A 25723-nucleotide genomic window follows, 5' to 3' on the forward strand; every position below is an offset into this window, starting at 1 on the left:
TTGACCATTCAAATTATATCGCAAGTTTGTGCATTCTCAGCACTTACCCAATTGGCATTGGACTCCTGTTTTTTATCTTGTTGCTCTAGCCGACGGTATTGGTATTGGCATTGGCATTGGCACTTTCTTCACACAATACTCAGAGCCAATATCAATTGCGCCTTTGCAATTTGCCAACATTTTGCAGGCCATCATAATGGAATCGCCTTGGGAACGTCATTTTGTTTGGCTCAAAACAAGTCGTTCGTCGGTGGAACGGCACTCCATTGTGAAGACGCTGGAGAAGATTGGAAATATGCATTGGAGGGAGTTGGAGGGATGAAGAGTCAGGGCTTTAGGAGGGTGGAAAGAACCCGCATTCAAATGCAGATAGAAAACAATATTAGAATAACCAAACAAACTCTGGTGGTTGTAGCACACAGTATGAAGTTTAAGATTTCGTATTTTAAAGACAATACATGAAATTTAAGTTACATTTTTTAATATTTAATAATTTTATCACAGCGGGATTTTAATATTTCCTCACAGTGCAAAACTTGGAGTGCCAGGCAGCAAATAGAACAAGTAATAATAAATAAAATTGTAGCCAATTCATAAGGATTTTGCATTTTGTCGCTTCAATCAGGCAATTGATGGTCTGCGGGAGGAAGGGATGCAGTGGGGCAGCTGTTTTCCATGGAGTGGTGGGTGCTTCAGGACTACAGGACCTGCGAACGACTGGCAACAACATTCATTCATATTTGCCAAGTGCCGATTGAGGCTGCCTCTGCATTCTGCTGATCTCCTTCAACAACGAGCCACCCCACCCACCTTGCAACGCCACCATCTCCATGCCACCCCATCCACTGGCAGCACAATGTGCGTATAAATAACGGATTTCCTGTTATAAAATATTTGTAACGACATTTTCCCGATTTATGTATCCACACATATCCACACAGACGGATTATGCATGCTGGCATCAGTGCTCAAAATACTAGCACTTCTTCTTTAAAAAATGTTTTGAAGTTTATGGCCCAGCATGTGGAAAAATCTATAGATACTGTATCTACATCATTTGAATAAAATGAATACATAGTGGATAAAGATTAACTTACCTACAGGTTTTTTGAGCCATTGCCTTACATTTGCATAAAATATTTTAACAGTATCAAACTTCCTTTTATTAAGATTTAGATTGAGACAGTGTTTTGCAACATATTTGCTTAACCGCAAGTATGTTTATTAAAGATTCTTGGAATCTATTTATTTGTCAAATGCTCGCAATTACATCTACTTGTTTGAACATCGCTGTATTCACTGGAATATGTTGCATTGTGCCATTGCCAGTGGATGAGCGGATGTAGTCCGCCTTCCAATCCTCGGAGATTCCTATATATATAGTGCCACGATATCTCCGGCCGCCGCTCTCCCCTGCCAATTGCTGCCACTCAGTCATGGCTGACAGTTATGGCTATATGGATATCGATATGGATATGGATATGTGCCGGGTAACGTCTTCGGATTGCAGCTGTCAACGTAGCAACAAATTTCGCCCGTTCCAAATGCGGTGCTCGCTGCTTAGGAGTCGAGAGTGGAGAACCACTGGATTGATGATGCTCCGACTGGCAGATGCAGTTGCAGTTGCATTTGCAGTGGATGCTGCCGCTGCTACTGCTACTGCTGCTGCAGTGGGGGGTGCATAAATCACAGTCATGCACGTGTTAATATCCTTGAATGCGCTCGAAAGCTCCATTGTTGTCAGCGGATATCCAGCACACAAAGGTAGGAGGGAGTGGTTGTGGATGGGAAGTTATGCATCCTGTTTTCGGGGGCAGACAAATGGCCACGGGTCAGGCCACAAATGATTCCAGGTATCGCATAGCTTCCAAATGATTGGCAACGCAATTATTCCAGCAATCCAAGTCAGCTAGCTCATCGCATCGAATTTAGGAACGTGAAGTAGGAAAAGGCGCCCTGAATGATCTGTGAAATTGTTGAATCAGTAGTTAATCAATCGAAATGAAGTTAAGGGCTACTCACTTTCAGCACAGCAGTGAGACTAACTCGAAAATAATTAAGGCCAGTGATGAAGAAGGGTCTCGAGTTCAGTTGGATGGCCAGGGTCACCAGTTTCATCAGCTTGACATTCTCGCCAACGTTGTCCGACTGATGAATGACCTGCTCCCAGTCAGCGGTGTAGTACATCATACCCAGTTCATCTGTCTTCAAGTGAATGTTAAAAGATTTGATAGCAGAGAGTGCAGTAAAAACACCCACTGTTTTAAGCAGAATTGAGCCAAGCATTCCCAGGGCCAGTAGTTCCATAAACTTTGCGAGGAACCACACAATGTAGGCCACATTTCCCCAGGGATTCTGTAAAAAAAGTTATTGATCTTAGGATGTTGCATTATTTTCCCCTTTTGAATTAGTAGTTGTATAAATTTAGATAGAATTACCAACCGTAAATGCCTTGAAGAACAGAGCACAGAGCAGTCCGGCGCTAAAGGCGAACATTACGAATATTCTGAGGGTGAACTCCTTCTCCACTCGCTGGCCAAAGTCCCTCAGAGCTGCGTTCCTTCGCAGGATGTGGGTCAAAACTAACCGGTAAGCGATGGCCACGTTTAAGGAGCTTCTTTTCTTCAGCAGCATATGTGCTGAGCGACGGAGATCCTGGCCAAGCTGAACATATCGAGCATTTAAATGCATCATCAGCTCGCCCATGACATTTAGCTCGCCGAACAGCATGCTGGTGATGATGAAGCCCACCCAGAAGTTGAGCACCAGGAGTGGAATAAAGAAGTGCAACTGGGTGTTGTCGAAAGGGTACACCTGCTTGTAGAGCATTTCTCGACGATGGTAAATGACATTCGTCACCGGAACCAGAAAGAAATTGAACAAGGCCAGCAGATAGACGGTCGAATTGACCCGTGTGGCCAGCATTTGCCTTTGAATGCTGGCAAACAAGTGGGGTTCCATCTCCTCGCTTACGTAGATTTCCGCATAGAAGCGCTGCAACAGGGCCCGGAAGCGATCCTTGTGCCAGGCCAACTGGAAGCAGCGTATCTGCATCTCGACCAGGATCAGATATGTGGGCATGCCCGTCAGCAGGTTGTCCATGTCCTGCCGATTGGCTATCAGGTAATGAAAGTCCACCTCATTGTGCTCGCAGAAGACCAGGAATCCGAGAAAAATCATCAACTTGTCCAGGAAAACGGTCCAGCGCCCCGACTGCGCCTCCAGGGGCCAGGCGACGTGGTTCAGGACACGGTACAAGGACACCGGCCACGGCATCGGAGCCAACTCTCCGCCGGGCAGACGGGGTCTGTAGCGATGGAACGACATGACTGGTTGGACGTCTCTCTGGATGGTCGCCCATTTATATTCTAATTTTAATTGCCGCCGGCCTGATAAAATATTAAATTCATGGCCCAATCATAAATTATTCAGATTCATTTGCGTTTGTCAAAATAAACCCGAAATCGAAACCAAACCAAAATCCGTCAGAAAACCAACCCCATTGCTGATTTGCTTTTGAATTCCAATCAACTGGCGAAGCTCGGAGTTAATTGACACGTGATTATTGAAGCTTTGGGTATGGGCTCCACTTTAAAGTCACCCCTTCATTTGATTAAAGCAACACTTCTAACATTTTAAAGCGGTTTTAATTTACTTAATTTGCCATAAGTTCAAATACACTTATCATTTCATACTATAAAGTATCACTAATAATTTAATTGATTTTAATTACCGATTTAAACAAGCAGTTAATTAAGGGCAATAGCTAATAGTCTCAAGGGTGGTTCGACTTCAAACTCAAATCATTCCGAAAATCCACTCGCATCATTGCACATTCGTCTCGGCGGACAGCCGCAAACAATCATTTTTATGATTATGCTAAAATAACACTGACATAATTCCAATAAAACCGAAATTGCCCTGGCACACTGACTGACAGCTCGGCCTTTGTGCCCCGTTCACCTGGAAGAAGGCAGGATTCAAGGCTCCAGGACCTTCGCTTTCCCTCCTCAGGATTGCCTTCAAGTATGCACCTGGGAGCAGCTGCTCATGTGTGAGTATGCCCCGGATCCTGGCCAAATCAAAGGACGACCGAAAAGGCGTCGGAGCAGAGCAAATTCAATTCACTACTGTTGATTCCCCGCCCGTTGTTGTTCTTCTTGTTTGATAAAAGGATGAAGGGCTGAGGAAAGGCCAAACAACAGGGAAAAAAACCCAAATAATATTAATATGCAAATTGAGTTTTTTAGTTGAGTGATCTAAGCGGATAACCGAGGGCCAAGTCAAGGCGAACGCCGGTCTCGAGGGACAGACACAGGATGCGGATGCGGACTAGGATGAGACGAGGATGAGGATGAGGACAAGGTTGCGGAGTGGAGTCTCTCTTTGGGGCATTTTGTTTTTTGCTTTATTGATTGCCGGCGGGACGGCACACGTACTATATATGTATGTATATCTGGAGCAGCAGTCGGTTTAAATGCGAGTATCGAATCAATTGAAATCATATTTTATTAAACGTTTACGGGACCATTTCCCACAACCGCCGCAGGAGCACGGAACTGGGAAAATATTTACAAGAAGTCACAGTCTGTGACCCACACCACAGCGAAGAACAGGCCGCCGGCAGCGGCGAACGCTTCAAATATAAACACATAAAAAACATTATACGTACTGGTAGGTACACATAAATCCGTATCCGTATACGGATCCGTATCCGTATCTGCTGCTGTGTGTGCGGCCGTCGGCAAACTACGGGTTATGGAATTCTGCTGATTCGCTCGCTTTTTGCGTGAAAACAAATTCCAAAAGAAATTGAAAACATCCAGACGCATATTGAAAGCAAACGAATGGCGATGGACGATGGCAAACAGAAAGACCTGCGAAAAGGCACGAATCTCGGAAAGCTGCAGCACCAGCAGTCTGGGAAACGCCGCCCGAGGGATTGGCCAAATGTCACGCAACTTTTTGCCATATCTCCCGTTTCCCGACTCCAGGCCACCAAATGGCGTTCGAACGAAAAGACAAACCAAACACCCAGCCCCTTGCAGCAATTGATTTATAATTACGACCACCAGCAAGGACGACCGGAAGTGGGCCAACAAAAGCCGTTTTGGCGGATTTGCTCAATTAGCCAGGTCAGACATGAAATCGAAACCGAAACCGAAACCAAAACTGAAGCCCAGCGGTTCCGAATGACTTGCCCACTGGGGATTGCACTTAGAAAATTATTTAAAGTAAGTAAAACTTAAGATACGTAAGGCGTACAAATACAACTTTGGTTTTTTGTTTTGAACATTTTAGAAGTAATTATCTAACCTTAAAGGTAAAACAATTATTTAATTAAAATAATATTAAATTTAAATTAGTTGTGATAATATAAAAAGATATTTTTATTGAAAAAATCATATCAGTGAAGAGCAATAAAAAGCCCAACGTTTTTTTAAAAGAAAGGAAATAATTCTTGGTGCGCTCCTTTACATAACCCGCAGTGCGTAATTTCCGCCGGGGAATTTTCCTTTTCCTTTAAAGTGGACAGCGCCTTCATTTGTTTTATCGGCCCGTTCACCTGTGGCATACGCGGCGTATGAGTGACCAGATATCCAGCTTTCCAGGAATTATTCGTTCGTCCGTCCCTGTTACTATGTGAAATATATGCAAATTGGATTATATTCATATGAAAGGGCAGCCTAAGGCTCAGTGGTCCTGGGCACGTGTGACGCCCCAGCATCAGCATCAACCTGAAAAAAAAACACAGGATGAAAAACAAAATATGCTGGTGAGTGGGAGTGTCCATTGTCTAGACATAATTGGGAACCAGCTCCGAGATCTGGTCAGTGTCACAAAGGAAAGGTATTTACTTTCCGAAAACTCATCGAAATACCTCAGCTTGTGCCGAAGTCATTAAATTTAATGAAAATGGCCCTCATTTACAAAGGACTAACAAGCGCATATGCGAGAGCACAGAAATTGTCAGATAATAATTTTTATTAAAAGCCTTGCAAACAATCGCAAGAAAAATATTGAATCCGCCTTAAAATTTTAATTAACAGGCTAAACTTGCTTTAAGGAATCATTAATTTTACATTTCCTGCCTAAAAAAGTCGAATGAAACAAATTTTTTAAAAAGGAGCTACCATTTTTTCGATAAAATATTTTATATTCACACCAAGTATGCCGATTTCCGCTGTCGAGCCGTTCTTAAAAAAGGTTTGCTTAGGTCTTTAAACAGAATTTGTTGAATGTTGCCCCATTTGCGCCTTGATATCTTTTAAATTCCTATCAAGTATACGCACTGATTTCCGATTTAGAACATGACTCGCAGACCATTAAAGAAACATAAGCAAAGTCACTTGAAGTATGGAAACCGTAAACACAGGCAGCACAAAAAAGGGGCAAGTAAAGTGGGATACATGCAGACAGACAACCGCACTCCTCACAAAAGCCCCTGAATAATTAAAATGTCTATGGCAACGCACATCCTCGCATTTAAGGAGAGCCACATCCATGATGATCCGATTGAACTCCGGATGGGGGATAGCAGGGCAGGAAAGCTGCAAATCGAACACGCAGGTTTACATGCGCCTAATCCCATTGTCAGCCGGATGGCCCGAGGCTGAGTGACTCGGAGTCGGAATCGCCTGGCACCCCTTTTCCGCTTGCACCTTGAAGGTCCTTCCACCGAAAGGCCTCAAGCATGTCCGTTATTTTGTTTACAAGAAAACATAAATCTCAGCTCCTGCGGCCGGAGTATGTGGAGTATGTCTGTGTGCGGTCGAAAGGCTTCGCTGCCGTGTGAAATGGAACATATCATCACATCCCCGAACCACACACATATGTGTGGGTGTTGGCGGGGTTACGCTTTAGGTTGCTCTCCTCGCTCTCCACCGCCTCCGGCTGCCCACAAACAAAAAAAAATAAAACGACCAAGGATGAGCGCCTTGGGTTGGGGATTGGTGTTTGGGCTTGGGGTTTGGGTTCGGGTGAGTGGCAAAAGCTTTGGTTTGCACGCGTCAACTGTAAAATCCTTTTGACATGCAGCCGGCTACTCTTTGGTCCGAAACTGGCCATAAAAAATGGGCTTTAGAAGCTGGGAATCCAATTATAAAGAATTTTAAACTATGTAGCGTGAACAGGACACTTAAAGTGGGCAAAAAGGGAAACTGAGCAAAAGCCAGGTTATTAGCGGATGTAGTCCGTAGTGTGTGCTGCAGTGTGAGCTTGTGGGAGATGTGTGTGTGTGGGCAAGTTATTAAAAGGAAGCCAGTTCTGACAGGTCACAATCAGTCAAGGGCTCACCCAGCTGAGCTCCTGCGTCCCACTGTATAAAAATTGACGTGAAATTTATACGCCATTCTCGCTTTCGGGTTTTCGGGTTGCCAGTTGAAGAAAAAATATAGCAACAATCCATAAAGTAAATGTAGCATTTAAACAAACAAACCGGGCGACATCAGAGTTAGATCGGCCAGGAGGAGGTCCTGGGCGAAGGGGAGGTGGGGATGACAATCCGGGCCAGGAGCTGTGACAAAACACTGGAAGCCAAAACTGACAGTGACAACTGGCTGGAATGGAATGACGGGGAGCACAAGGAGCAGTGCTGATGATGCTGCTCCTGCCCCCCATTCGTTCATCGTTCCCCCATCCATTGGCGTCCCCATCCGAGTGGTAGGAAAAAATTGACATAAGCGGATATGTTACCCAGCGCCTTTCCGGAGCGTGTTGGGGCGTGGGATTCGGAGTGGAAGTGGGCGTGGCACTGGCCCATATAGGCGGATGCTGCAGGAGCAGCGAGCAGAGCAGATAAATTAATGCGATTTTTCATGTTGCATGCTTGAGTTTGATTTATGCAATTATATGTCTCTATATGGGCGGTGGAGCATGTGTACGAAACTGCCTGAGTGCGGGTGACAGACAACTTTTGTCAAATACGTCTAAAAGCAGTAATTTTTTATATTTGATATAAGGCGGAAATGCTAAGAACATTTCCGGTTCGTTACCTACGCGCGGTGGCAGCTTTGTGGAATTAGTTGCCCTATTGGGGATACGCTTCAATATTCGAAGCAATGTGGACATGGTATCACGTTACGAGTAGCCAGAAATATTGGAGAGGTATAAAATGTATTATTAAAAATGTATTGACATATTTTACGATTTTATTCCTGGTTGAAATATTTAAATTTTTTGTGACATTTTTGAAACTATATAGAATACAATAGTATGTTATAAGACCTTTAATTAAATAATAAATTCCCATTTTATTTGTAGAAAAAACAGTCGAGATTATTCTTTATAATAATCATTTTAGGGATATGAAACTGCCCTCAAAGTATTCCTTTCCGCGAGCATCTGCCTCGGAAAGTGCAGTCAAGAATCGTGTGGGGCATGCAGCCAGCCGGCTGGGTCATGTTAATTTGTCATGATGCCACTTGCTTACTAGTTCTGCTTGTGGTCCACTCATCCGGCGGCCAGCCATGAACACTCGTGCTGCATACGGAAATTACACAACAAATGGACTTTGGACTTTGGACATTGGACTGGGGCTGCTGTTCGTTTTTCTGGAATCAGGAGAACAACCTGAAATCTGGCCAAATCCGATTAAATGCAAATGGCCCCGCAACCCCGACGCACGTACTCACACATCCATAGCGCAGATTAGTTGCGTAAGTTATCAGTGGGAAGTGAAAGGAGTGCGATGCGGCAGGTGGTTCGGGTGGCACCAGATTTGAGTGGTTGCACTGCAGCAATCGTCAGTCAGGCAAACACTGCAGCAATTCCCGGTGGCCAGGAGGCGGTTATACGACTAATTAATATTTCAATGGCCGATCCGGTTGCATGTCTCTGCGAGACTTTAAGCCATTGCCAGTTGAAGTTGGAAAACTGCTGCTCCTGCTGCTACTGCTGTCCGCCCAATAGCAAAATGGCAAAATAGCTGAATAGCTGAGCATGGAAACTCATTTCGGCCATTAATGGCCGATGGTTTGCGGAGTAACAAGGCGGAGAGTTGGCAGTCGTTGGTAGTCGTCGTGAGTCGTCGTCGTTTCAAAGGAAATGACAGCCATTTCCATTTTTAGCTACTCTTGGGAAAGCTAGCAACTGGCGAGGACCAGGTCCTCCTTTAAACTGGAACTACACAAATTGCTTGCTTAAAATATGCGCTAAAAAATTCCCAGCCAACATCGTCGTCGTCGCATCCCCAATATTTGAACATTGTCGCAAGGCATCAGCATCGGGATTTTATGTAGCGCATATTCCTGCTCCACATCCTCTTGGAAAAAGGAAAATAAAAGAGCCACTTCCGTTTTATTTGCGCAAAATTAAATAAACCGAAATATGGCTGACCATATTGGCGCATAATGGGCAAAAATATTTTTTTCATTAATGCCCCATGCCCCACGCCCCATACCCCGTGCCCCAGCGGAGTAGATGGCAAAATAAATAAATAAATAAGCGGAGCCAAAAAGGAAAGCCGAAAAGTAAAAGCTCCGACTGCGACCAGCTTATTGTGTGTCAATATTTGGTTGACCAGGCCAACGGATCCAGTTTGGTGGCTAAGTGAGTGGCTGGCCAGCGGGCGGAGGTGGAATAATAAAATCATTTTAATAGTTTCGCTGCCTGCAGTTTTACCGGGCTTTATGCAGCTCAATGAAATTAAAATGAACTGTCATTAAAAGTGGCTCCTTTGATATGTTCAACGATTTTCTTGTCATCAATTCAAATAGTTGCTGCTCTTTGGTGGCCACTTTAATGAAGTTAATGGGTATTTAAATTCCCTGGGCTTAAGCCAACTTAAACCTGATTAATTATACTTAAAAGTGCCTTCAATATTTAAACAGAGTATGATATTTTTATTACTGATGTTTGATATGAACTTGTATTTGGTCGAAATATTATACCTAATGCCCTACTTTGTTCTTATATATTTTTTCTTATAATAAATGCGATGGATTTACTCCACATGTCTTGAATCAGCACATCTATATCCGTTTACATATTTATTTTAAATACAAAATGTTCACATCCAACTGAATAGCATTGGCCATTGAGTGTTCACACCTTCCGCCACTTTTCCTTTCTTCAGCTGACAAGTGCTCCACTTAGACTTTTCCTCTCCGCCCGTGCCACGCCCCAAAGACGTCCTCGTCTCAAGGATAGTTAAGCTGCTTCAAAGCGATATTAGATGAAAATTTGTGTAAGCCGTAAAGAAAAAGCCCATTCAGGGAGAGTGTGAGACGATTGCCAATCGAATTTAATGCGCATTTCTTTTTAAAGTGCCAGCAGCTGGGAACGCACAATCCGCCCAGCCACCACCCATCCAAGAAGGCTTCTTTTGTCAACAGCAGGGTATTAGGAGGAGAATCCGCCCGAATCCCAGCCGCCACCCACTCGGGAGCAACCCAGCGAGCCGCACTAATCAACACAATTACGAAGCAGTCGAAGGAAAACTTTTCTAATTGGATATGAAGACGCGCACATGCGTTTCTTTAAAGGAATTTTACTCCAGCAGGCGAGGGTCCAAATATTGTGACAAGAAAATGGCTCGGCACAAGGAGATACCGACGTTCCGCGCCCCAAGTCCCAACTCCAATTCCCATCTTAGGCATGGCATCTCCCAACTCCGCGGCTGAAATGCTTTGACAAATTATTTTTAAGCCAATTTACAACTTGAGAAAAAGTATCAGGAAAACATATCACTCCACACACACACAGGGTGTGTGGTTCGCTTCGGTTCGGTTGGGTGGCTGAGTGTGAGTGTTTGTGTAGGTAAAGCAAATATAATGCGAGGGATAAAAGTGTAAAGTTGACAACCCAGGCACATTACTCACCCGAGGTGCCAGCCATCCAGCCATCCGGGCATCCGGAGAGTAGGGGCGGCATTAAAATAACCAGCCAACCGATTCAACGTCAAGCCAGAGCCCAGAAATGAGCATGGCCAAGAGAAATGGTAATGTGACTGGTCGAGAGGGCCCAGGTCCTGCTCGTCCTGGTGCTTGCTTTGGGGCCTCCGTTTGCGACTTCTTCATTTTGCACTACTTTGGAGCATTTTCTCAATGTCTCTCACTCGACAAAATGTCGACAGCGTCGGCGGAAACCATTAATTTTGTCACTTTCGGAAGTGCAAAGTGGCGAGCATGTGGGAGCATGTCGCTGGCCGAGCCAATGGCCAGGTCACCAATAGGCTGGTCAATAGTGAGAATCATGAAAGGGCAATTAAAGTCGGGCACCTGTGTGCACCTGTCCGCGAATATAGCTTGCCGCCGACTGCCAAACAAGTTAATTGCACAGACCGCAGGCCACACGACACTTGATAACCGCGAAACCACAACAGTCGTAAGTTGGCTTAATAATTACAAATGCATAATTTAATAGTAACGAATGATGAGGATTGCCCAAGCACCAAACGATAGTCGGGTCACAAAGGATGATGCTTAGAAGTAACGAGTGATTAGGGGTTGGGTTTAAAGTCATAGCCACAGCCGATTAGCTGCACAGTTCAGTCTTCGATTACGCACATGATGTTGATGCCACTCTTGCCGAGATTTACGCACTCCAGAGCGGAATCCTGGTGCTGTCGCATATAAATAAGGAACTGTATGATAACGTAGAACAGGTTATTCCTATCGTAGACGCAGTTGTGTAGTTCCTTGTCACTGATGAAGTTAAATTTGGGGTTAAGTGGGTTGCCGGTACTCAGAATGGCGCAGTGGGCCTTGTTGTGAACTGCGTTCACCACGTCCTTGGTTGAGCTCTTCTCGTCGCGAATTAACACGTAGCGGGAGTGAAAGGGTCGTCCGCCGCCCTGCGGCAAAGGCATCAGCTGGCTATCCAGGTACACGCAAAACAAATGGAATATTATCTGCAGAATGAGGTTACAATTAATCAAATGTGCTTAGTTGCCGAATTTCTTATACTCACAGCTGCATCGGTGGGCAAATGCTCGTCCCGCTGCGGGCCGTTGTGTGTTTTGCCCGAGTACCAGCGGTAGTCAGCTATGCAAGAACCCTGCGCAAGCTGCTTGATGCGCTGCACCAGGTATTCCTGGTTGCTAAAGGTGTCCAGGAAAGGTAATAGCATGGGCAACATGGGCGCACACGTCTGCACGAACTGCTGGTTCTCGGCTGTTTTGCGTAATCGCTCTAGACTTACAGATCCAATTTTAATGTCAATCAGAGCTCGCTGGCGGAAAACATCGTCCACATAATTGATCTCTTTGACCAAACGCTGCAGTATGGTAGTAGAAATCCACTAGAAAATGGTAAGACTTTAGTAAATTGCAGTGGAATATTGAACGGGCTGCTTACAAATCTGAGGTTGGCCACATATTGCGACAGTTTGTCCGTGGATATGCGCTTGATGACCTCCGAATTGCTGTCCCTAAACTGAATGCCGCCAAACTCCTCAATCGAGGTGGGAGCATTTTCCGTAGAAACAGTCGGAGGGGGCGACAGTTGATAGATGGTGGTCTTGAGCATATAGGCCGCGTTGTTGCAGTAGTTCCAGAAGGAGTTGGCCGATCCCATGGTCTGCACATTGGGTGTATCCGAGCTCTCCACCATGCTGCGCTCCCGATCCGCCTGCTTCATTAGACTGGTCAACTTTCGGGTATCGGTCATGAAGTCATCGCGTCGCACCTCCGCATACGGGGACTTGTAGGTAGACTCGTCGCTCAAATTGCTGGCATTCAGCGAGTTGTTTCGCACCATCGAGGAGTTGTAAGAGGTGTTTTGCTTCGTCTGCTGCGGCGTCCTTGTGGGACTTGGACTGCGGCGCATGGATTGCGAGCCCCAGCACGAGTCCTCGAAGGAGGAGTGCCAGTTGATGATGGGTATGTCGTCATCTATATCGCTATCCGGTTCGTAGCTGCGTGGTTTCATCACGGCTCGGGAGCAAACTGTCCGAAAAGAGTTCTCTACGGGAATTAAAGTGGTTAAGTGGATGCGTTAGACAGGGTTCCTTTGGATTCCTCACCTGCATTGCCGTCAAGCAGCCACTTTTGGATATCGCTACCCATAACTTGGTCACCACCAAACCATAACCACAAATACTTGCCGAAGCAGGCGAGCGCACTTAGGCCAATCAGGGTCGTAATGGTGCACTCCGCCAGGAACCAGTAGGTCCTGTAGTCGGACCGACATGCCTGCCAGAGGTCGAAGAGAAGCAGCGACAGCAGCACCACATTTATGTAGCACCACTTGAGGTAATGCCGCGCTTGGGCGCCCTGCAATCGCAAGTCCAGGCTGCGCTGCACCACCGGATTTTTACTCAGGGGCGAGCTGGAGAGCATTCATGGGTTAATTTTATGAATTCTACACTAGTTTCTACCGCTTACCAATTAGTCCGTGTGAAATTCATTGCCTACTATATAATAATTATTAGAAAATCTCCTGAATATGTCGAAAATGCCGGGAAAACTTGTTTGCAAGTGATCGCACAGACAAAAAGTTAGAATACCACAAGGTCACAAAATAAATACCGTTTGGAACGAAACGCGTTTTGTTGGTACTTTTTTGGCTCAAGACACCTTAGCGGAGACACTTTCCCTAGCGCAGACACTCACCAATCGGCGATGTTTTTGCGGGTATCGATTTTTAAAACCAAATTCACAATTTTTTTAATAGATTTAAAGTTAATAATTTTTTGTTCAACGGAATGCTTAAAGCCATTCACCCACTTTAAACGTATTACTAAGCTGCCATTTTTATTTAATCATTTAAATGAAGTGTATTATGATATTTTTTTAGAATCGTTATAAATTTACCTGTTTTTTGCAAAAATTTATTCTCTATCTTCAATATTTTATTACATATACCGTACAAACCGAAATCTCAAAAATGTTGGAACATTGATGAGGACGCTAAAAAATTCCTTAATTTAATATATTTTGTTTTTAATAATAAAAAATAACTCTTAATATCTTTCATTCCCTAGTAAATTATTGATTTTTTTGGCTTATATATACATATGTGCAACTAAATGTGTATTCTCAATAACTTAAAAATATTTAAAAATAAATATTTATAAAAATACAATTTTTATTTTATCTAAAAATTTAAATTCTTTAGCGCACTTGGGCTCGTCCGGGAATTGAACCCGGGACCTCTCGCACCCGAAGCGAGAATCATACCTCTAGACCAACGAGCCGGATTGAACCGCAGTCGACTAATTAGGCAATCTAGTGTAAGCCCAAAAAACTTCCATATAGCCATATTCCATAAGGTTCCGCTTAAAAGTCATCCAAAATTATGTTATCTTCTCTCCATATAGCCAACCAATTATTAGACTCTCGTAGCACTAGACCCTTAATTGCTGAGAAAGAATAAAAATAACCATTTAAAGCCATTGCAAGGGTATACAAATCAATTGTTAAAGGCCCTCACTAAATTTAAATAAAACACGCTTGAAACTATATGATATATTAACAATAATTACTTATATATTGTTTCCTGATTTAATACATTTTCGAGAGTACGGTACTTAGATAAAACAGTTTTTCACCAGTGTGTTCCCTGATCTTTAAGCCCGCATCACTGCCCGTCTTCTCCTTCTTCGTTTGCCGACGACTGTTGGTCCGACTCCCACTCCCACACCGATCCCCGGGACAGGAGCTAGTTGCAGCAGGAGGGGATTACTGACCAGGGCGGCGGCGATACCCAGAACGGTGGCACTGGCCAGCGGAATCAGGAAGCTTTTGGCCAGCAAGGCCTTTGGTGAGATCTCTGGCGTTCCCTTGTGGGAGACTATCTCGTGGGAGTCGATGGGGTAGGAGCTGTAGGAGTAGTCCACTGGTGGCCCTGGGTAGTGGCCATGTTCGGGTCGGGGTCGATAAACGTGGTATGGCACTCCTGCCTCTCCGCTGGAGGAGTAGCTGTGCCCAGGAGCAGGTCCTGGCTCGTAGCCATGTCCGTTGGATGGTCCATAGTCATACTGATAGGGGTGACTGTCATAGGCGTAACTTTTGCCTGCACTTCCACTGCCGCCATAATGCCCTTAAATGGTATTAAATACATACTTATTGAATCTACATGAACATTAATTAATTTTATATAGTGATCATATTAAGCTTTAGTTTATCTGTGTAGATATATACATTGGGTATTCCTTGAACTCACCTACGCTTATTCGATCGTTTATATTCCCACCTAATTTCCACTTATCATAGGCCTGGCTGAGGTTATCATTGAGGCCACTGGTTTGGGAGCCATGAGCTCCTCCAACCGACAGCAGCGCACTAATGGGCTTGGATATAAAGCCAGCTGCAGTGCTGTCCAACTTGGATGACGATGAGCCCGGTCCGCGGTAGAACTCCGGAGGAGGATCGTAGCTCTTGGCTGCTGCGGAGCCCACTGGGTCCAGTTTCACGATAGCCTGTCGTTTCCGCGGCTGCATGGGCTGCCAGGACTCGGATTCCTTGGATGCGTTCTGCGCGGATGCGTGGGTTATGGTTAAAAGAAGACCGAGGCAAAGGCCAAAGGCCAGGAGTAACTTCCCTTGGGACGCGAACATGTTAACTGAGTACGCCGCCTGCAGACCGACGGATTTTATATGGGTCCCGGTGTCGCCATGTCGTCATCTGGAGTGGGTGCCATTACAAGCGCTGGCGACAAATTGCAGTCCGACAATTTCAAACCGTCGCCGCTTGGCTGCTGGCATTGAGACGTCTGCAGTGCGTTTCGGGAGCGATTAGTGCCGCCAGCTTGGAGCCCCTTTAAGATTTGGCCACGCGGCTCTTTCCACACTCTTTCATCAGGCATTATATCAGGCGGAGGGAGCAACGAGCATGTAGTTGCCAATTTGTGCCTCTCTTGGATTATTGAAATAAAGCGTGCGCACCCAGAAATCCGTAGCCCCCCCGACAGATGAGCAGCCAGAAATTAGTGGAGTTATTCGCGCCCTCGGCAAAAGAAAAACAAAAGTTCCAATCTCGGTTTTAATTAAATCATTTATCGCTGCTTATTTCTAAAGTCGCGCTGCTCAGCGAAGGGGAATGATCGGAGGTGAAGTGAGGTCGTAGGGGGCCGGAAAAGTCATCTTTGGTGCAAAAGAAAGCACAACCTATGAAAAATGGTGAAAAGTTTTGCTAGAACGCAATAAAATGCTTTTTCTTACTTTTATACTCATTATCATCCGAGGAAAAAATTTAAATAAATTTTTAATATAATATATCCCTGGAAGCAGACAATCAAAAATCAAGTTGATGTCTTTCTTAGACTGAAACGCCTTGATTAATGCCGTGCGGCATTTTAGAAATATGTACATTCCAATTACATAAAAGAAATAGTTAAGAATACATAGCAAAGTTTGTTCGTGAATATGAAAAGACTTGCCATTGGATGACGGCGATCATCAACGGCGCTTCCGATACATTTCCGGCATGTCGTCGGGATCGGAGTCGGATGGAGGTGGCGTGGGCAATTTGCCATCTTTGTCGCCCAACACCAATCGCTCGAGGATCTCAACCTGGAGGTCCAGGATAGCCATAAGCTTGAACAACTTCTCGCCGCGCAAGTGGTAGTCGGCACTTCGCTGCTCCTTGGTCAGGCGTGCCCTTTTCAACTCCTGCGGGGTCTTAATGAGGTCCCTCTTGAACTTAATCAGTTCCCGCCTATTTAGCTCTAGTTCCACATTCTCGGCAACAGTATGTCCACGGCGTTCGTACGTCTTTCGCAGGCATCGAAAGGTATCGCCAAAAAGATCCGCATACTCCACGTGCAGAAATTCCAGGAAGGTGATAGACGACCGATTGGCATGCTCCTTTATGATCCTGCTCGTCTCGTTGAAGTAGTCATAGATGACGGAGGCGAAGACGTTCATCAAGAGAATCGCCAGGAAGAAGACCAGTGCCAGGTAGAGCAAGATCCCTAGAATGCGACCTCCGTGGAAGAAATCCGCAGGACGAATGTCACCGTTAAAACCCATGGAGTACCTGGATTAATTAGATTAGTTCATGGTTGAACCTAATGACTTGAAAGCTACCAAATAGAGATGTCATGTTTAGGGATACGTACCACATGCAGGTGACCACGGACTGAACCATGTGGCTGAAGACCACTGCGTTGTTTCCATTCGGCACCGCCAAAGTAATGCCAATGGCCATGATGACTACCACAATAATTACACCCAGACTGGCCACTGCTCGCCAGGCAGAGAAGAGGGTCTGGGTGAAAAGCTGAAAGACGGAGGAAAACTGGAGCACCTTCCACAGCCGCAGAGTGGTGATGCACACCAGGAAGCCCTTCACGATGAACAGCATTTGGTGGATGCGCAGTGGACGCTGAAAGTCGAGATACTGACCCTTAGTAGCCTTCTCGACCATCTGCAACAGGGCATCTGTCTCAATGTCGCGCATGATTACCAAAATGGTCAGGAGGACGTTCAGTATATATATGGCCAGATCCACCATGGTCCAAGCCTCGTGGGCGGCGGCCGGATGATGCCAGATCTTCGTGAACACACCGCGGGCGAACAAGATGACCAAGACTGTGTACACGAACAGTATGAGAAGCTGAGGGGTGCTTCTCGTCTCCACACTTCCCAACATTGACACAGAATCCACATGCACCCGGGGCAACTGGATTCCGAATGGGCTGTTCTCCAAACGCAGAGTGATCAACGTAAAAAGGTTTGCATCGGCGTTGTACATCGTCAAGTCGATAAACAAAGCCGAAGAATTTTTATCCAGCCAGCTGTAGTCTCTCAGGTATTCGATCTGCTTCACGCAGTTCACCTAGCAGCATTTAAAATGTACAAAATATTCAAGAATATCTCCTAGCATTATCCAGACCTTTGTGCTCATCAAGAGCACCACGTAGCCGGCGACTTCCGGGTAGTTGAGCAAATATCCATAATGATCGTAGTTAAGTAGCAGGCCATTCAGAAAACTGGGCTCGAACTCGGCCGGTACAAAGGGGTCGTAGATTCGCCAAAACTTCTCCGTATAATGCATCCGGCTATAAGGAAGGCGCCACTCGGGCGCATAGGTTTTCGTGTCCCACTCGGGCTTGCCCAGTCCAATATGGCAGTCCACTGGGCGCATTTGGCGCAGGCGCACCACGCCGATCTTCTGCCACTGATCCATGGCCCACCAGCCCTCGGAGCCGTGGGTTTTCTGCGCGTAGAAAGCCTCGACTAGGGTGATCTTAAGATAGCTGTGCACCTAACGGATGGCTTAGGTTAGGATCATTCCTGGACATTTTTTTTGATAATGCAACGCATCGTACAAAACACATTTCTTGCCTGGTATATAAAGTACACCTGCGACAGGCCGAAGGTGACCGTGGTATTGTCCCAGAAGAGTCGCTGCATGTTGTTGGTATTGTAGTAGTTAGTCTGGTCCTCCTGCAACACCACCATCAGCATCAGGGCAATAAAGTAGGAACCGTAGAGCAATAGGTCACTGGCAATATGCTTGTATTTCTGGTTTAGCTGCTCGTTCGTGTGGCCCTCGGAGATCAGGAGCTCGGAGCGCAGACTGCGCAGCCGGATCTTCAAGTAGTCAATGTGGTCCATGGTGGGCCCTCCCTCCTCTGCTTTGTAGGGCGGGTCCTCCTGCGGCCAGGTGGCATAATCGATGCTCAGAATGAAGAAACGAATGGGCTCCAGGATGAGGTATTGGAAAAAGAAGACCAGGACGATGGTTACCAACATCGTCTTGAGTCTCTGGGGCTCGTGCATAAATCCCGAAAAGATTGCGACCAGGATGAAGCACACCAAAACGACACTTGCGGTCACCACGAAACACGTCAAGTCCTTGCGGCTAATACTTGTGAGACTCATTTTAACTGGCGTTCTTTGAAATTGCTGCAAGTTTGTACTAAAACTCAGTAGATATAAAATCCACGCTTGCTGCTTTTAATTTTAAAAGTCCATGAACTTAAAACACATTTATATATAGTAACTAGTTGTATGCCCGTGGAATGAAAGGGTATGGCATTGTCCTTCAGTTCGTCCATCCGTCTGAGATTATAAAATCATTTTAATTTTAATTAACCAACCCAACCAAGCCATAAAATCGATACTCATTTTGAATACTTTCAACGTATTTGTATTTCGTATTGATAGTTGCCATTTGGTATGTATTGATGTATATTTAAGTATAAAGATATATGCACAATTCATTAACTTAGTTAACGTTTCTAAATTAAAGCGGTATTCTTCCGAAAGTTCCTCTTGTATACGTGGAGACTAGGTGCTAGAGTAGATACATAGTTGACTAGACATACCGACATATATGTATGTAATGCGTATAATACTGGCTGATCGAGGCGGCGATCCGGATCGCCGGTCATCAGGATCCGGTGACTGGCGAGCGCTTTCATACATTTTCGGAATTGACTTTCAGTGGCACGGGACCGGGAGAAACTCCGGACAACCTAGTGCGACTTGGACACTAAGAACGGAACCCCTTCGCGGAGGAAACACACATGCTATATACGGTTAGATACAGGTGGATTAGTTAGTCTGGTTATGATTTCCTGTGCTACGACGATTCTCGGCGAGATTAGTTGCTGGGCAACTGGGAGCGCTTGCCCCAGCCGCCGTGGAGCTTCTGCCACTGGTCGCGCTTGCCCCACATGCCCTTCAGGTTGTTCCAGGTGGGCTCGCGCTTGCCCCAGGCGCCCCTGAACTTGTTCCAGCCCTGCGCCTGCCTCCTCTTTCCCCAGGCCACGTTCATGCTCTTCCAGGCCCGCTTCTCCACATCCGACTCGCCTGCGAGGTCATCGAAATCCTCGCCAGACTGCGATTGCTGCTGGAGCGGCTGTTGCTGCTGCTGCTGTGCGGATTGTCCATTTCCACTGGCCAGCCGCTCGAAGGTGTCCCAATCGATGGTGTTGGTGCCATCCGTGATTACCAGCGGAACAAAGTGACCGGTCATGTAGATGTCCGGATCGCTGGCGTCTCCGCTGGATGACCGCTTGCCCCACGAGCTCTGCAGCGATTGCCAGGCGCGCTTGTTGTTGCCGTACAGGTCGCTCTCGCTAAGTTGATCCAGTACCATCTGTTCGGACAGGCCTCCGCCTCCGGGTTCATTGGAGGGTGGACTGCCAGCACTGCCACTGGCTACCAAATTTCCACAAGCGCTGCCCAGGATGAGGAGCACCATCAGAAAGCCGTAAGTTCTCCGCGTTTTAGTGTGAGCCATAGCTGTGGATATAAAAATTAAAAATATAAAGACCGCGACTTTGCTGGATTTAAATGTTAATTAGTTTAATAATAAGGTATAAGTTTCTGAAAAAGAACCTTTTATCAAGACCTTTTAAAATATTGCTTGAAACCAATTTTGAAATTCAAAACTAAAACTAAATGAAAATTAAGGTACAAATAAAATAATTATTACCACTAACAATTACAAGGAACTTAGCTTTAATTCAAAATTAAATTCGACCGAAATTCCTTTTAGTGCAAAGGTGTAAATATGAATGAATAAATGCCTGACGAAACACCGATCCTGATGAGCAAGCACAACCGCACTCGCGGAATGCTCAATTAAGTCGCTGCCGACGCCACTCGACTGCTCCCTGGGGGACCCGGGAAGTCCTGGAGAGTCCTGCGGCAATCATTTCCGCCCGCGCCTCGGAATTACTGGAACACGCGCAAGAACAACAAGCGAGCGGGAACAAGCGTAGCGATTTAGCTAAATAACCTCTCTAATTGAAAGCGGTGGGGGCCGCCGGGTGGGCGGAACTGGGTGGTACCCACCTTCGGCAGGATAACTGAGCTCATGCCGTCTGCCGACCGCTGCGTTAAAAGGCAGCAGCGCATAACAGTTACAATTTATGGTCTATTAATGTCCTTTCGGAGGTAGCAACCAGCGGGGCTACTGAGGAGTAGGCATTTCATTGGGTTGGCAGAAAGCCAATGTGCGGAGATGATTGGCAACCGGAGCAGGGAGAATCGCAGTCGATAATGATGCCTTAAAACGTTGATACGCTGCCCCGCAGTCAAGATTATGGTGCTGTTTACGCACTGGCTTAAGTGCCTTGCGATTGCACTTGCGGCCACTCGACAGACTAGACAAAAGCCGGAGGAAAATTCACGGAAAACTCAGTGGCTGTGGATGTGGGTGGAAAGAGCAGCGCGCTCGTTTGTTTGCACTTCCTGCCAAAGTAGTTTTCCCTATGCGTTCGCATGAGCACCGCCACCATATTGATTTGCATACATTCTAGCATTAGCTGTCAACAAAGCCACATCCTGTTTTAAGGACACTCCAAGATGGCGGAAACGTCGGCGTATTATGCTTTCGTTATTGCGTATTTTCGCAGTCCACATGCATAATGAAGCTGATATTATTAAATCCGCCACTAAGTGCCTTATGAGTAAAAATCTGTCTAAAAATAAAGCTTAGAATGTACCTCAAAAATCCCTAATAAAATACATAATGAATCTAATATTTCTTGCTTTCCTATTATTCCTTTTTTTTAATGATTTTAAACGTGGCTATACTAAAAGCTGATGAGCTATCAATATATGTTGAACTACCCCAAAACTTGCCTACAACCAGCCCTAATGGACAAATCTAATCCCTTAACTGCCCCGTTTCTATTGGAATTAGCACATTTGCCGTAATCCCCGTCCGATTTTATGGTCATTGCGAGTCGGCTAGCAGCTGGTAGGCGCCAATATGGAAAGTCATCAACCGGGAATCAACTATGCAAAGCCCACTAAAATCGGAGCCACTGGGGGGCAGGAAGGACGTGGACATGGTATCTTATCTGGAAGGTCGCCTGATTAAATGATGTTGCTGGCCGCCCGCTTGGATTGGCGGACTAATTGAGAAGCGTCGGCGGTGGGCCAACCGGTTTCTGGATGCGACCATACTCCGCATACGGATGTGTCCCCTAGCTCCTCGCCAAAGACCAACGACTCCTGACTGATTGTCCGAGTGCGGAGTTGGCTCTTTTTTTCCGGCTTAGCCCGGACTTAATTTGTGCGCTTGTCGTTGATTGATTGACGCCGCCCAGATGAAAGTTTTAGCGGCTTTGCGCCAAATTATAATATATAGCCACCGCGATGATAGAGCACGCATCGAATTTTATGACCACACCCCCACCACCCGCAGCGAGGATAGGATTGGAAGGGGTTTTTGGGGTCAAGGGGCAGGCAAACGTGCCGGGTCAACTTGTAATTGAAATTAACTGAAAATATTTATGGCCCTTGTGGCTGACATTCCTTCGAATTTGGTAGTTGACTTACGCAGCTCCATTATTAATTTGCCAGCCTGTTGCCGAATAATTCATGTGGTGTCAGGACGGAAGAGATATCCTTCGTCCCCATTGGCGACTCCCTCAAGTGTGGCAAGTGGCAAGCAAATTTTCGCGCCAAAATTAAACAGCCCGTTGCAAATCGAATTCGGCAGCTCGCCTATTTTTCCCATGTCTCGATAAATAGCTGGCGCAAATATTTGCCAAAGGATGGCATTCGCCAATAAGTATTTTGTTTAAATAGGTTTCCTGCCCAAGACACCCACGACACTCTGCTCAAGAACTCGTCGCCTGTTGCCGCTGAGTGTGAATCGAAGTATTCCCGGGGACATGGACATTAACGAAAAGTCGTAAATAAACAAAATATCCGCAAAAGAGTAAATATGCTGCTCGTCTCAAGCAGGTTAGCCATGGGACTCCCGTATTTTGTCACTTCAATTTCCAATGGGTTTGTTTGGCAAGGGAGTTCTGCATAATTTGGCCATGTTTCGCAAATAAATTTACGCTGATGAGTCTTCTACTTTTCCGAGGAAGCTGACTATTTTTAAATTTTCGATACCTTTTTACATTTTAATTTGTGAACGAACGAACTGTGACGCAAATATTAAAAATAAACGCGTCATCGGGTTTTAATGAATAGTTAAAAGGGCACACATTAAAATTTTCACAAAATGGAAACTAAGGAAATTTTTTGGAAAAATAAATGACCTTTATACATTTTTTATTAATTCACAAAAATTAAAATTAATTTAATCTCGTTTCAAATATAAATAAAAATTTCTTCAGATTTCATTAATTGACAAAACCAAATATTTTATTAAATGAAGGGATTAATTTAGCAATCGCAATCTTTAAGTTCACGTATTTACTAATTTATTTAACCTTTAATCAAACACAAGAGAAAGGTAAGCTTATCTTACTAATAAATATTTCAAGCACATTCCTCAATGAATTTATTCCTCAGATACTAATTTGTTATTTTAAAAATGATCTTTATCTTTATCTTTGAAAAGGCTTGCTTTGTGTACCAGTTCTACGAAATAAATTAAAAGCCAAATTGTTTAGAACTGGATTTGGAAACTATTTAATGAATTCGCGCAATAAAAAATTTAAATTTCAACTATAAAATAAACCACAAGAATTCACTTTTGAATTCATTTCCTGGGGCCTCAAAGCCTCAAATCGAGTTACGAGCATATTGAATATCGAACGAACCACTTACCTGACTATATATCTCCTCGCGATTTTAGCGTACGAATTATTATTGAGGCCAGCGGAAACTGCGGCCAGGGTTTTACAATTTTATTTCGGGTTTGCTGCGCACTCTTTTATAGAATTTTTTCCGACATGAAATAGCGTTTTTAAGTGAATTTACGGGCGCGAGTGCAATTCAATTAGCGCTCTCACTTGACCGGTGTGAAACAGATTTCGAGGAGCGTGGGAGCTGGAAGTCCTGTCCTGGCTGTTGGCTGTGCGCAAACCTGTTGATCAACTGCTAATGATACGCAGCCCGGCGCGGCGGTCGCTTATAAATCAAAACGGAAGCGAATCGCCGCCCGAGCGGCCATCCATGTGTCCACGAAGGGTGCTTCGTTTAGGTGGGTGTGTGTGTGTGTGTGTGTGTGGACAGGAATGCCGGCTGCGCACGCACACAATGGCAGGGGGATATGGATATCCGCTTGTCGCCTGTCGTTTGTGCAACGGAAGTGGCCGAAAAGTGTGTTGCCTACTTAGCGGGGTACGTGTTAGTATAAGTGTAAGTGTAAGCGAGCGTAATGTGTGTGTGCGTTCGCGTGTGCGTGTGGGTGAGTGAGGAGAAGCCCCGAGTTTAGGGCACACATGCGCGATTGTTTGCTCTGACTCCCACCATCCGACCGGCGGAGACCATTCTCGATCCCCTGGGGAAGCCGAGCCTTGGACTCATTCAAATTCAGGTACACGCACTCCTTGGGGCATTTAAAATTAAACACTCCGCACACTTACAATGAAGCAAATGGAACGACTGACGACAGCATATTGCATATTGCATTTCTTTGTCACCGGGTGGCAATTGACCAAACACAAATACGATTCCCGCCACTTACCAACCACCGATGTACCTATGCCCACAGCTCCATCCTGAATGCGACTCCACAGCAGGATGCTTAGGATCCGGAGGAGAACCCTTTTAGTGCTTCATGAATATTTATGGCGACACAGCGCCTCCTCCGTTTTGTTGCTAAAAAACGAAGGATAAAAAGAGCTTCTTCAATTACAAGTGACGCCCCAAAGATGTCAAGTGGGAGTGTGTGTCGTTTTGTGTTGTGTGTGTTGCAGCGTATAGCTTTCTATGCGAGCACATCAACAGGTTTTCATTTGTGGCCATTTGATGGGACGCCGAATAAACGATGATGGGAATATTTATGACACTCCTCTGCCGGTGCGTATAATGAATGGGCCATGGGACCCCACCCGCACCCGCACCCTTGAAGCGCTGCAGAGTTCGTCCATCCAGGAGATAAGCTACGTAGTTACTAATTGATTTGGCCACTGATAAATCGCTGCCGACTCTCAACGCCGATGACAGCTACATGTGTCCGTTCCTCCGCAGCACTAACAAAAAACTTGATCGATTATGAAGCTCTTTAGCGAGAAAATCAAATATTTATAGATGATGGAATGTGTTTATTTAGATATGAAAAAGTATTAATTATAGAAAAATTATAGAAAAGGAGGTAATACATGAAGATTGGATGTTGGTTTCAAATAAAATTAAACAACGAATAACTGTTATTATAGAAATATATTTACTCTTAATATTTACCTTTTATATTATCCAAGCTGAAAAGGATTTTTCTCAGTGCACTTGATGGTAAGTGAATTGCAGCAGGAGCAACAGAAGCAACAGAAGCCCAAACGATTGTAAATCATTTCCATTTACGTGTCTGGCCTAATTGCAGCCATCCGACGGAGACCTTTGAGCGATCCATTTGGATACGTCACCACTAATGTTTCATTTGCATGGTGACAAAGTGAATTAAATGGGTTCGCCTTAAAGGCGCAACTTTGGCCGCACAATGGGAGAATGCAGCGAAGCCCCGCCCTGACCAAACGCCTTTTCCGTTCTCCTGGACGCCACATTTGTGTGGGAATCCCTCGGTGCTTCCATTGTGAAGATGATGTAGCTGGCGCTGTTGGCAGCTAATAATAATTTGTTTGCACTTTGCATATGCCATCTGGACAACAAAGGGCCGGGGCAGCCAGGACATTCGCAAGACATGGGGAACACAATGTCCTGGGGTCAAGGCAAACGTGCTCCAGAACTCTTATATCCGCGCAAGAAATCACTGCATTGGAATAGTGGGTGTATTGGAGTACTTATTGGTTTTCAATTTCTTAGCAAGCCATATTTCTAATATCACATGTGAATTTATTTTGCATATATATATATGCAAAAAAATAATAAATAAAAAATATAAGTCAGGTCAAATTGTCTTGAAAAATCATTAAAACAATTATTTTTCTCCATATTAAGTGATGGTAATTTTGAA

General features: G+C 45.1%; 5 protein-coding genes and 1 non-coding gene across 7 annotated transcripts; all 6 read right to left on the reverse strand.

Annotated features, from left to right (window-relative positions):
* Window positions 1-1157: 1157 nt before the first annotated feature.
* LOC6738441 (odorant receptor 74a) lies at window positions 1158-11184 on the reverse strand. Of its 2 annotated transcripts, XM_002085213.4 has the most exons (4): window positions 2443-11184; window positions 2260-2355; window positions 2023-2205; window positions 1158-1965 (listed from the first exon to the last, which is right to left on the reverse strand). In XM_002085213.4, exons 1-4 carry the CDS (start codon window positions 3325-3327, stop codon window positions 1915-1917), a joined length of 1215 nt encoding a protein of 404 aa, XP_002085249.1. In that variant the 5' UTR covers window positions 3328-11184; the 3' UTR covers window positions 1158-1914. The 2 variants fall into 2 exon arrangements, with proteins under 2 accessions (XP_002085249.1, XP_039149241.1); XM_039293307.2 differs by having other exon boundaries at window positions 2023-2355.
* A 146-nt stretch (window positions 11185-11330) lies between these two features.
* On the reverse strand, window positions 11331-13466 carry LOC6738442 (transmembrane protein 209). The gene is made up of 5 exons (XM_016169349.3): window positions 13325-13466; window positions 12964-13268; window positions 12297-12904; window positions 11911-12240; window positions 11331-11851 (listed from the first exon to the last, which is right to left on the reverse strand). Exons 1-5 carry the CDS (start codon window positions 13345-13347, stop codon window positions 11489-11491), a joined length of 1629 nt encoding a protein of 542 aa, XP_016032279.1. The 5' UTR covers window positions 13348-13466; the 3' UTR covers window positions 11331-11488.
* Window positions 13467-14064: 598 nt separating this feature from the next.
* On the reverse strand, window positions 14065-14136 carry Trnap-cgg. The gene has a single exon. It is a non-coding gene; the product is annotated as a tRNA-Pro (tRNA).
* A 314-nt stretch (window positions 14137-14450) lies between these two features.
* LOC6738444 lies at window positions 14451-15734 on the reverse strand. Its single transcript, XM_002085215.4, has 2 exons — window positions 15105-15734; window positions 14451-14981 (listed from the first exon to the last, which is right to left on the reverse strand). The coding sequence occupies exons 1-2, from the start codon at window positions 15496-15498 to the stop codon at window positions 14509-14511; spliced, it is 867 nt and encodes a 288-aa protein (XP_002085251.2). The 5' UTR covers window positions 15499-15734; the 3' UTR covers window positions 14451-14508.
* Window positions 15735-16330: 596 nt separating this feature from the next.
* On the reverse strand, window positions 16331-18846 carry LOC6738445 (polycystin-2). The gene is made up of 4 exons (XM_002085216.4): window positions 18229-18846; window positions 17777-18148; window positions 17001-17719; window positions 16331-16918 (listed from the first exon to the last, which is right to left on the reverse strand). Exons 1-4 carry the CDS (start codon window positions 18766-18768, stop codon window positions 16339-16341), a joined length of 2211 nt encoding a protein of 736 aa, XP_002085252.2. The 5' UTR covers window positions 18769-18846; the 3' UTR covers window positions 16331-16338.
* A 174-nt stretch (window positions 18847-19020) lies between these two features.
* On the reverse strand, window positions 19021-23700 carry LOC6738446 (allatostatins MIP). The gene is made up of 2 exons (XM_016169348.3): window positions 23416-23700; window positions 19021-20136 (listed from the first exon to the last, which is right to left on the reverse strand). Exon 2 carries the CDS (start codon window positions 20132-20134, stop codon window positions 19493-19495), a length of 642 nt encoding a protein of 213 aa, XP_016032280.1. The 5' UTR covers window positions 20135-20136; window positions 23416-23700; the 3' UTR covers window positions 19021-19492.
* Window positions 23701-25723: the final 2023 nt, after the last annotated feature.

The sequence above is a fragment of the Drosophila simulans genome, chromosome 3L (genome assembly GCF_016746395.2).
Source record: "Drosophila simulans strain w501 chromosome 3L, Prin_Dsim_3.1, whole genome shotgun sequence".
In the NCBI taxonomy this organism is placed as follows: Eukaryota; Metazoa; Arthropoda; class Insecta; order Diptera; family Drosophilidae; genus Drosophila; species Drosophila simulans.

Bases quoted from the DNA above. Each gene is read 5' to 3' on its own strand.
- LOC6738442 (XM_016169349.3), bottom strand. From the start codon at position 13,347: ATGAATTTCACACGGACTAATTG. The intron at 13,269-13,324 runs GTAAGCGGTAGA...AATGCTCTCCAG, and splicing joins AATTTCACACGGACTAATTG to CTCGCCCCTGAGTAAAAATC. The intron at 12,905-12,963 runs GTGAGGAATCCA...TAATTCCCGTAG, and splicing joins GCTGCTTGACGGCAATGCAG to AGAACTCTTTTCGGACAGTT.
- LOC6738441 (XM_039293307.2), bottom strand. From the start codon at position 3,327: ATGTCGTTCCATCGCTACAGACCCCGTCTGCCCGGCGGAGAGTTGGCT. The intron at 2,356-2,442 runs GTTGGTAATTCT...CTTTTTTTACAG, and splicing joins TGTTCTTCAAGGCATTTACG to AATCCCTGGGGAAATGTGGC. The intron at 1,966-2,022 runs GTGAGTAGCCCT...ACAATTTCACAG, and splicing joins GTCTCACTGCTGTGCTGAAA to ATCATTCAGGGCGCCTTTTC.
- LOC6738444 (XM_002085215.4), bottom strand. From the start codon at position 15,498: ATGTTCGCGTCCCAAGGGAAGTTACTCCTGGCCTTTGGCCTTTGCCTC. The intron at 14,982-15,104 runs GTGAGTTCAAGG...ATACCATTTAAG, and splicing joins AAACGATCGAATAAGCGTAG to GGCATTATGGCGGCAGTGGA.
- LOC6738445 (XM_002085216.4), bottom strand. From the start codon at position 18,768: ATGAGTCTCACAAGTATTAGCCGCAAGGACTTGACGTGTTTCGTGGTG. The intron at 18,149-18,228 runs GCAAGAAATGTG...GCCATCCGTTAG, and splicing joins AGGTGTACTTTATATACCAG to GTGCACAGCTATCTTAAGAT. The intron at 16,919-17,000 runs GTACGTATCCCT...TAATTAATCCAG, and splicing joins TCCGTGGTCACCTGCATGTG to GTACTCCATGGGTTTTAACG.
- LOC6738446 (XM_016169348.3), bottom strand. From the start codon at position 20,134: ATGGCTCACACTAAAACGCGGAGAACTTACGGCTTTCTGATGGTGCTC.